Source organism: Phyllobates terribilis, unplaced genomic scaffold (assembly GCF_046119375.1).
Source record: "Phyllobates terribilis strain yellow unplaced genomic scaffold, ASM4611937v1 Scaffold_7__3_contigs__length_470593459, whole genome shotgun sequence".
Lineage (NCBI taxonomy): Eukaryota > Metazoa > Chordata > Amphibia > Anura > Dendrobatidae > Phyllobates > Phyllobates terribilis.
This window is the reverse complement of record NW_027362767.1, coordinates 416374280-416384223: the sequence shown is the minus strand read 5'-3', so window position 1 is coordinate 416384223 and position 9944 is coordinate 416374280. Positions and strand designations below refer to the sequence as shown.

At 53.5% G+C, this 9944-nt stretch overlaps 1 protein-coding gene across 1 annotated transcript; it reads right to left on the bottom strand.

The window, feature by feature from the left end:
- Nucleotides 1–3338: 3338 nt before the first annotated feature.
- On the bottom strand, nucleotides 3339–9437 carry MRPS18B (mitochondrial ribosomal protein S18B). The gene is made up of 7 exons (XM_073638013.1): nucleotides 9297–9437; nucleotides 9113–9215; nucleotides 4401–4498; nucleotides 4009–4077; nucleotides 3861–3927; nucleotides 3736–3795; nucleotides 3339–3588 (listed from the first exon to the last, which is right to left on the bottom strand). The coding sequence occupies exons 1-7, from the start codon at nucleotides 9354–9356 to the stop codon at nucleotides 3386–3388; spliced, it is 660 nt and encodes a 219-aa protein (XP_073494114.1). The 5' UTR covers nucleotides 9357–9437; the 3' UTR covers nucleotides 3339–3385.
- Between the last annotated feature and the right edge of the window lie 507 nt (nucleotides 9438–9944).

Below are 9944 nucleotides of genomic sequence, written 5' to 3'. Positions count from 1 at the left end.
CCTGCGTACGAGAGAGGCGGCAGAGTGGGGGGGGGGCGCTCCTGCGTACGAGAGAGGCGGCAGAAGGGGGGGGGCGCTCCTGCGTACGAGAGAGGCGGCAGAAGGGGGGGCGCTCCTGCGTACGAGAGAGGCGGCAGAGTGGGGGGGCGCTCCTGCGTACGAGAGAGGCGGCAGAAGGGGGGGGGGCGCTCCTGCGTACGAGAGAGGCGGCAGAAGGGGGGGGGCGCTCCTGCGTACGAGAGAGGCGGCAGAAGGGGGGGGGGGCGCTCCTGCGTACGAAAGAGGCGGCAGAAGGGGGGGGCGCTCCTGCGTACGAGAGAGACGGCAGAAGGGGGGGGGCGCTCCTGCGTACGAGAGAGGCGGCAGAGTGGGGGGGGGCGCTCCTGCGTACGGGAGAGGCGGCAGAAGGGGGGGGGCGCTCCTGCGTACGAGAGGTGGCAGAGTGGGGGGGGGCGGCTCCTGCGTACGGGAGAGGCGGCAGAGTGGGGGGGGCGCTCCTGCGTACGAGAGGTGGCAGAGGGGGGGGGGGCGCTCCTGCGTACGGGAGAGGCGGCAGAGTGGGGGGGGCGCTCCTGCGTATGAGAGAGGTGGGGGGGCGCTCCTGCGTACGGGAGAGGCGGCAGAAGGGGGGGCGGGCGCTCCTGCGTACGAGAGGTGGCAGAGTGGGGGGGGGGCGCTCCTGCGTACGAGAGAGGCGGCAGAAGGGGGGGCGCTCCTGCGTACGAGAGGTGGCAGAGTGGGGGGGGCGCTCCTGCGTACGGGAGAGTGGGAGGGGCGCTCCTGCGTATGAGAGGTAGGGGGGGGGCGCTCCTGCGTACGGGAGAGGCGGCAGAGTGGGGGGGGCGCTCCTGCGTATGAGAGAGGTCGGGGGGGCGCTCCTGCGTACGGGAGAGGTGGCAGAGTGGGAGGGGCGCTCCTGCGTATGAGAGGTAGGGGGGGGGCGCTCCTGCGTACGGGAGAGGCGGCAGAGTGGGGGGGGGGCGCTCCTGCGTATGAGAGGTAGGGGGGGGGCCCTCCTGCGTACGAGAGGTGGCAGGGGGGGGGCGCTCCTGCGTACGAGAGAGGCGGCAGAAGGGGGGGGGGCGCTCCTGCGTACGAGAGGTGGCAGAGTGGGGGGGCGCTCCTGCGTATGAGAGAGGTGGGGGGGCGCTCCTGCGTACGGGAGAGGCGGCAGAAGGGGGGGGGCGCTCCTGCGTACGAGAGGTGGCAGAGTGGGGGGGGCGCTCCTGCGTACGGGAGAGGCGGCAGAGTGGGAGGGGCGCTCCTGCGTATGAGAGGTAGGGGGGGGGCGCTCCTGCGTACGGGAGAGGTGGCAGAGTGGGGGGGCTCTCCTGCGTACGGGAGAGGCGGCAGAGTGGGGGGGGGCGCTCCTGCGTACGGGAGAGTGGGAGGGGCGCTCCTGCGTATGAGAGGTAGGGGGGGGGCGCTCCTGCGTACGGGAGAGGCGGCAGAGTGGGGGGGGCGCTCCTGCGTATGAGAGAGGTCGGGGGGGGCGCTCCTGTGTACGGGAGAGGCGGCAGAAGGGGGGCGGGCGCTCCTGCATACGAGAGGTGGCAGAGTGGGGGGGCGCTCCTGTGTACGGGAGAGGCGGCAGAAGGGGGGGCGGGCGCTCCTGCGTACGAGAGGTGGCAGAGTGGGGGGGGCTCTCCTGCGTACGGGAGAGGCGGCAGAGTGGGGGGGGGGGCCCTCCTGCGTACGAGAGGTGGCAGAGTGGGGGGGGGGGCGCTCCTGCGTACGAGAGGTGGCAGAGTGGGGGGGGCGCTCCTGCGTATGAGAGAGGTGGGGGGGGGCGCTCCTGCGTACGGGAGAGGCGGCAGAAGGGGGGGGGCGCTCCTGCGTACGAGAGGTGGCAGAGTGGGGGGGGCGCTCCTGCGTACGGGAGAGGCGGCAGAGTGGGAGGGGCGCTCCTGCGTATGAGAGGTAGGGGGGGGCGCTCCTGCGTACGGGAGAGGTGGCAGAGTGGGGGGGCTCTCCTGCGTACGGGAGAGGCGGCAGAGTGGGGGGGGCGCTCCTGCGTACGGGAGAGTGGGAGGGGCGCTCCTGCGTATGAGAGGTAGGGGGGGGGCGCTCCTGCGTACGGGAGAGGCGGCAGAGTGGGGGGGGCGCTCCTGCGTATGAGAGAGGTCGGGGGGGCGCTCCTGTGTACGGGAGAGGCGGCAGAAGGGGGGCGGGCGCTCCTGCATACGAGAGGTGGCAGAGTGGGGGGGCGCTCCTGTGTACGGGAGAGGCGGCAGAAGGGGGGGCGGGCGCTCCTGCGTACGAGAGGTGGCAGAGTGGGGGGGGCTCTCCTGCGTACGGGAGAGGCGGCAGAGTGGGGGGGGGGGCCCTCCTGCGTACGAGAGGTGGCAGAGTGGGGGGGGGGCGCTCCTGCGTACGAGAGAGGCGGCAGAAGGGGGGGGGCGCTCCTGCGTACGAGAGGTGGCAGAGTGGGGGGGGGCTCTCCTGCGTACGGGAGAGGCGGCAGAGTGGGGGGGGGGGCCCTCCTGCGTACGAGAGGTGGCAGAGTGGGGGGGGGGCGCTCCTGCGTACGAGAGAGGCGGCAGAAGGGGGGGGGGGCGCTCCTGCGTACGAGAGGTGGCAGAGTGGGGGGGCGCTCCTGCGTACGAGAGAGGCGGCAGAGCTGCCAGGTTAATACAGGCGATAATAGAATGGAGGCCGCACACCTCACTGCTTATCTCTATCCTCCTCTTCCTGTCTGGATTGTGTGTTACATGCTGGGCAGCAGATAGAGATGCAGAATATAAGGAGCTGATCTGTGTTGATTAATGAGTGAAAGGAATCACGGGAGCTGTTCTCCTTCACTTTGAGCTCTGTCATTACTACTATTGATCGGGCAGTGCAAGGGGTTGTCCCAAGTAATGAAAAATCCTATTATCGAGAAATAAATCACATCTGACCTATTCTCCATCCTTACAGGTACTTTTCTCCATGTATTATACTCGTCAAAAACCCCTTTAAGGGGATTTCCAAACTGGATAATCCCCAGTCCCATGCGTGTCCCACTACGGCGAATGCGTCTCCATTTCCTCTTTATTCATATTAGTGATGGGAAATTCTTTGATTCACTCAAAGGTCCCCCCCCCCCCCCCCCCGATCACCACCCAATCACCTCCCCCCCCCCATCACCACCCAATCACCTCCCCCCCCGATCACCACCCAATCACCTCCCCCCGATCACCACCCAATCACCTCCCCCCACACCCATCGCCAAACAGCTGGTTTTGCTAAAGGATTTTCTCATCATCTTTAGCCTATAAATAAATTAGCACCGGTCCTAATCCATGGTCTATATGTAGGAATATCCAGGAGCAATACTGTAGGGGACAGACACACGTTGCGTTTTATTCATTATTACATATATTTTCTGTAATACAGAGCGTCGCCCTCACTGCTCCCCCCTCATCTCTCTCCAGTACGGCCTGTACAGCTTCTGCAGTTTGGCGACGTCCTTTGCGGACGGCTCTTGCCACTCGTACCAGGAATACCAGGGGCCCTCCGGGGCCGGAGGCGTCTGTGCCACCGCACTGTGTGTCCGGGAGTAGTCTCCGAAGGTGATGTCCTTGTGATGTATCATTAATGGCAGGAGACCTGCGGATGAGGAGGGGGTGAGATATTGCCCTGTGCAATTTCAAACATCTCAAAATATTATTTAAAGGGGTTGTCCAGGCTTTAGTCTGCAGTCACTATATGACTACGAGTGGTGGCCACACAGTTTCTGATGAATCCTCATCTCACCATGGTCCTCGGCCTCGGTTATGGCCTTCACGAGCCGCTTGTGTTGCTTCATGCACACACCTAGGAGATAAATACATAAGTTATGGGCGTCCGCCTACGTCCCGAGCCGCCTGCACAAGACAAACCTGTTCTGGTCGGGTCATACACGACTCCCGTGTGCGGACAGATAAACTGCTGCAGTAACTTCACGTTCTGCGGAAACAAAGAAAATGACAATTATCAGCCTGGGCTGGACCGGCAGAGAGCTCACCGCAGCCATCGGAGGATACTCACTCGGTAATCCACACCGAGGCTTTGATCCCGGCAGATAGGGCAGGGATTGCCGCAAACTTTACCTCCTCTCTGTAAGAAAATACGAAGTGGTTACTGCACCGCGTGTAGCAATACCAGACATGACCTATACACAAGAGTGGTGCTGCTGAGCAGCCACGTTGTTTATAGGCCATGTCTGGATGAGAGCTGCCTCTTACCCGACAGCGTCCAAGGCTCTTGGGGCAGCCCCAGATTGGGGACAGGTTCTCTTTAAGAGCAAACTGCATTCACATCTGAATGTCGTGCTCTCGTAGAGCGAAACCTCAAGCACCGGACGGACAGATGTTCTCTAATTATTACACCCCCCTTTATAGGTAAAAACACTTAGTCATTCCAGGCCCCCAATCACTCACAATGCAGGTTTTCCGTGTTTTTTGTGGTGGGATTGGTCCTTTGTGATTTCTTCTGTAACCGGTCCACACAGATCTCTGTCCATAACGCTCCAAGTACTCTAGAGAGGGGGGGGAGAAATGATAAAACGCAAAGCTGCGGAAATGTCACAGGGCGTGCAAAACTACAACTCCCAGCATGTCCTAGAGCCAGTGGTATAGCGAACGAGGATGTGGGACGACTGTGGAGATGTCAAAGCTCTCATCTCGGTTGCTGCGCTCCGCCCGGGCAGTGTCAAGGTTTTATCCATAAATATCACACCCTGGGAAGGTCACATTGAACCACCCGCTGTGATCTTTGGAGCCAAGAGCTCTCTGCTGCCCCCTATCGTGCGGATAATTACACGATTGGCCGACGACTAACGGAGGAGGCCGCAGGCTGTTTGCACTAACATGCCGGTTATTGGAAAACTAACAGTGAGCGTATGGTATATACACCTCCGGATTCCAACACATGGAATCTGTGTATGTACCTCCGTATCGGACCAACGCTAACTCCACAATAACACAAGACTACTCGCTGCCACCACTAATCGTTTATACAGGTCACATATGGCTTTGAGGCGTGGTTACAGAGCTATTATATTTTATATTTAATCTAAAAGGGAACCAGCGTTTATGAAAACTATACAAAAGATTTTACAAAGGGGATAAAACAATACAGCGTATACAGTTACAGAAGATAAAAAGGGATTAACAAAAGAGTTTACTATACCGATCACAGATATGATTCGGCCTAGCGAAGGACAGCGCTTTGTTTGAAGAACGTCCAGCGGACGGGAATCATGCATACACCAAAATGTCTCTCTCTACAGCAGGGGTGGGGAACCTTCCTTCTACCAAGGGCCATTTGGATATTTATACCATCATTCGGGGGCCGTACAAATTATGCGCTAACTCAGCCCACAAAGTACGTCTTGATGCTGGCACTGGTGTCAGGACGTAATCTTTAATTGCTCGCGCCTCAGCATTCAGTAGTGAACATTGCATCTGCGTTCTCACAGAGCAAGAAGAAATAAAAAGGCCTGTGGCCATCAAAACACAGCTGCCGGCCCAAGCACTGTGGTCCCCAGGAACCTGATGAAAGATCATCGAGCGCCATAAATGGCCCTCAGCCTTCAGGTTCCCCACCCCTGCTCTACAGGAACCCAGATCATAATTCGGCTTGATCTTTTATCAGCACCTGAGGTCCAACCACACACCCCCCACGATGACCTCACGTGGGCAGGGTTGTAGGCTGTCCCCAGCCATTCAGGATTTTACGAAATCCCAAGTTCTGCGATAACTTCCCTCCTGATGGTCACAGAAGTTCAAGATTGCAGCCATATTTTCCATCGGGATTTTACCTTTCCACAGATAGTAAACATGGCATAGCTGTTGTCAGTGATCTGGTCACTGTGGATTTGTGGCTCACAGGCAGGGGTTACAGTTCTGAAAAATTATGCGTCTTCTTCTCCTGTTAGCCCTGCCACTAAAAATATACGTCTCCTCACAATCGGATTTATACAAATTTCGATATTCAACATTTCCTTTCGGAGACCTCAAATCTGTTGCAGGTGCAACACTTCTCTTGCAGGGACAAGGGTGTCTAGTGTAAATGTAAAATACATCTCTTGAAAGGACAATGTATTTCCTGAGGACAAACGTTTTTTCCACTGCCCTGCATAAGCATAAACACATGTACCCTTTTATTGTCCAACTCTTTGAAAAGAGTTCTCCCATTTGCAATCCCTTTGTCTTTCTCACAAAAGGCATCTTCTTTCAGTCATCTGGGCATCAAAAGAACTTCATGCATTTTAACTAAGATGGTTCACATCTAAGAGACTTAAACCTGTCAGCTGTTGCGTGGTGCTGCACTCTGTGTGTCAGGAAAAGGGAGGGAAGGGTAGATATGAGGGACTTCAGAGATTTTTAATATTTTCTTTGACAGATAGTGACAAACTCCTCTCTACCCAAGGAATCACGCAAACGAGACAGAAGTGTTATGCTTTTATACACCTATTCCCACCCCAACTAGCATAAGGGCTTGTTCACACACAGCTTTTTTGGGGTTTTTACTTGTGGGAAAACAGCATCATTTTTCAGTAACAGAAATGTTGGCCGGGAACATAGTTTTTAACTTTGAATTTCTCATTTTACCTACGATGCGTGTTTTTAAAAAAAAGTAATAAAAACAACCACAGCTCATCAATTCTTTTGGTGGTTCTTAATCATTCAGATCAAGATGGGTCAGAACTAGAGAAGACTCTATACATTTGGAGGCCCACGGTCTGATGGCCATATTGGTGATCTGTGGCCGCAGGAGGGCAGCCCTGCAATCCTCCGTCTTCAGTGCGGCTCTTCTTCTGATTAGTCGGTACAGCACAATGTCTGGAAGCAATGATGATGTTGCACCAGGCCGGCTAATCAGAAGACATGTGGATGCCGATAGTGAAAAAAAGGCATGCGGGACTTCTGTCCAGCGGCCACAGATTTCTGACTGATTGTGTGTGAATGATGCCGCTATGATGACGTCGCTCCTGCCAAAAAAAAGAGCCGGGGGGAGTTAAAAGGGGTAATCCCATCTCCAAGATCTTACCCCAATATGTAGCAGGTGTAATAATATTAGCAAATACCTCCAATTAGCAATGTAGTACAGTTCTGATTCCGCTATGTCACTTACCCCGTGTGCAGGGCATTGCAGGACCTTAGGTATTCATGGTTACAACCACTAGCAACTAGCTGTCAGTATATCAGTGGTCGTAACCATGGATACCCAAGGTACTGCAATGCCTGCACACGGGGTAAGTGACATAGCGAATCAGAAGAACTATACTACATTGCTAATTGGAGGTATTTGCTAATATTATTATTACACCTACTACATATTGGGATAGGATCTTGGAAATGGGAATGAATACCCCTTTAAGGAGAACCAGAGAGCTCACAGATCACTGACCCGGCTGGTGGAGCAGAGTCCCGTTAATTGATTCTCCCATCTCTAGCCCTAAGGCTGTGTGCCCACGATGCATTTTTTTAAGCGTTTTTGCAGCGGCAATTCCGCTGCAGAAACGCTTAAAAAACGCATGGTAGAAGGCCTGCCATGGTCCTCAATGATACAATATAAATGTAAGAAGAAACTGGCTTCCAGGAATATAAAAATTTCCCCCCAATTTTTTTCTGTTTTTTTATTGATAGAAAAGTAGTTCAGATCAGTTCAGGTAATGAGATAAAAATTCAATGGATAAATCACATCATAGGATCCAGCTACGCGTTTCGAGCATGATACTATGCTCTTTGTCAGAGCTTTGACAAAGAGCATAGTATCATGCTCGAAACGCGTAGCTGGTCTATGATGTGATTTATCCATTGAATTTTTATCTCATTACCTGAACTGATCTGAACTACTTTTCTATCAATAAAAAAAAGAAAAAAATTGGGGGGAAATTTTTATATTCCTGGAAGCCAGTTTCTTCTTACATTTATATTGTTTCTACTACGTGAGACCACACGTTACCAGGCTTCCCTGCACCAGGAGCATGTGAGAACCAGGTGAGCTGAATTTATTTTATTTTTTGTCCTCAATGATAATCCGCATGTGCTGTGCACATGCTGCGGAAATTTCCGCTGAAGATTATCATTGCGGAAAAAAACGCAGCACTACCAATTATTTTGCGGAAGCGCTGCGTTTTCGCCTCCATTGACTTGCATTGGAAGGCATGGAATCCGCATGACTGGATCTGTACAAACGCATGGAATGCGCATCAATGTGCAGATGGTACCCGGGTCTGGAGGAGAGGAGACTCTCCTCCGGACCCGGGTACCATAGAACCTGTAAAAAAAAGAATAAAATAAAAAATAAATATTATATTTATCTTCTGATGGCCTCCGATGTCCTTGTGTCTGCTTGCCGGCAGATCGCAGTGGACTGAAGGATCAGCGCTGACGTCATTTAGTCATGTGACAGGTCACGTGATGCTGACGTCGGCAGGTCCTTCAGTGTACCGCAAGCTGCCGGCAAGCCGAGACGCATCGAATCAAGACTCCGGAGGCCATCGGAAGGTAAGTATAGATTTATTTTTTACCATTCTTTCGGTCACACTATATAAAGCCATGCCGGCTGGATTTATATAGTGTGACCAAGTTGTCAAGCACTTTCCAAGTGATGCTAAAATCACTTGGAAAGCGCTTGTCAACCCGCATGCGGAAATGCATGTGAAGAACGCTTCACATCCGCTTGTCCCTGGCAGGAAAAACGAATGTGCAATCCGCATGCGTTTTTTCTGCCAGGGAGATGCAGAAACGCTCAGGAAAAATCCGGATCATTTCAGCATCGGGGGCACATAGCCATAGGGTTAGTATAAAAAATAATTACATGGAAAAAAAAAGAAAAAGTAAAACAATATGACTTTTTTAAATTGTAGGTCAAATTTCAGCAAAAAAAAAAGCTGAAAACGATGAGAAGATAAAAGAATAAAAAACATAATTATTGTCCTGCAAACGAGGGGAAAGGCAGAAGATACTGGTCCCGGGCGCTGACAACCTATGCTACACCGCTGCAGGGTGTCAGGACATGCTGGGGGTTGTAGTTCCCCTGTAGATAGAGAGTCGCATGACCTAAAGAGGCCAAACACAGTCAGCATCTGCCCTAGTAGTGAGACTGATAACAGAGAGCAATAGCAGACTGGGGCTGTTACCTTCGCTGCTCAGGTATTCCCAGGGATGCTCCTTATAACGAGACCCCAGGTCAAACTCCTCTGGGGGGCTACACAGTGTGCGGACCCCGGGGGGCAGCGCCGCCTGCGGGGAGGACACACAGTTACAAGACATTCATCACCCAATACATCGCCCTGCTCCTCTAATCCGCCATCAGCTAATTACCCGGCTCCGGAGCGCTCCTCTCACACCGCACACACACATCCTGACCAAGGAGGCCGCCATCTTGGTGAGGGAAGGTCTAAGCAGAACGCAAGGACACCTGCCAACCAGTTTTTTTTTAAATCAATAAACTTTATTAACAAGGAGGGACGCATAAACAAACCCCGCCTTAGCATTGCTAACCGCTCAAGTTACTCCACCACACCCTCAGTAACTATTCGCCACTATGTACGTTTATTAAAGGTTATGGAGGTGTTATTACGATTATGCGTGGCTTTTAGCTTCTCAAAGTAATGCGCACAGCCATCTTTCCGGAGACTACCCCTCTTCTTTGTATAGGTAATGGCTCACCCAAAATGGCGTCCACAAGGAGACGCTACAGTGGCGACACGTCGCGCTCTAGTGATTGCGTCAGTCACCACAAGAAAGGGCGTTGACGCCATAACCTTGTCCCCCCACGGCTTCACATAGACTATACATCATCCCTGTTTCCTCAGTTAACCGCCATTTATACACCACTACGACCGTATAAAGGGGGAAAAGGACATGAATGTATTCGGTTGACCCAATGTTAAAGGCATATAAAGCCTATTATAGCGCCGAGCCACAGCCCGTGGGCGGAGTCACAGGGACACGTGCGGTAGCGGTTAA

Excerpts from the sequence above, each read along its gene's own strand:
- MRPS18B (XM_073638013.1), bottom strand. The coding sequence starts at position 9,356 with ATGGCGGCCTCCTTGGTCAGGATGTGTGTGTGCGGTGTGAGAGGAGCG. Across the intron at positions 4,078-4,400 it reads AAACACGGAAAACCTGCATT|AGAGGAGGTAAAGTTTGCGG; the intron begins GTGAGTGATTGG and ends ATTTTCTTACAG. Across the intron at positions 3,589-3,735 it reads AACCGAGGCCGAGGACCATG|GTCTCCTGCCATTAATGATA; the intron begins GTGAGATGAGGA and ends CCTCATCCGCAG.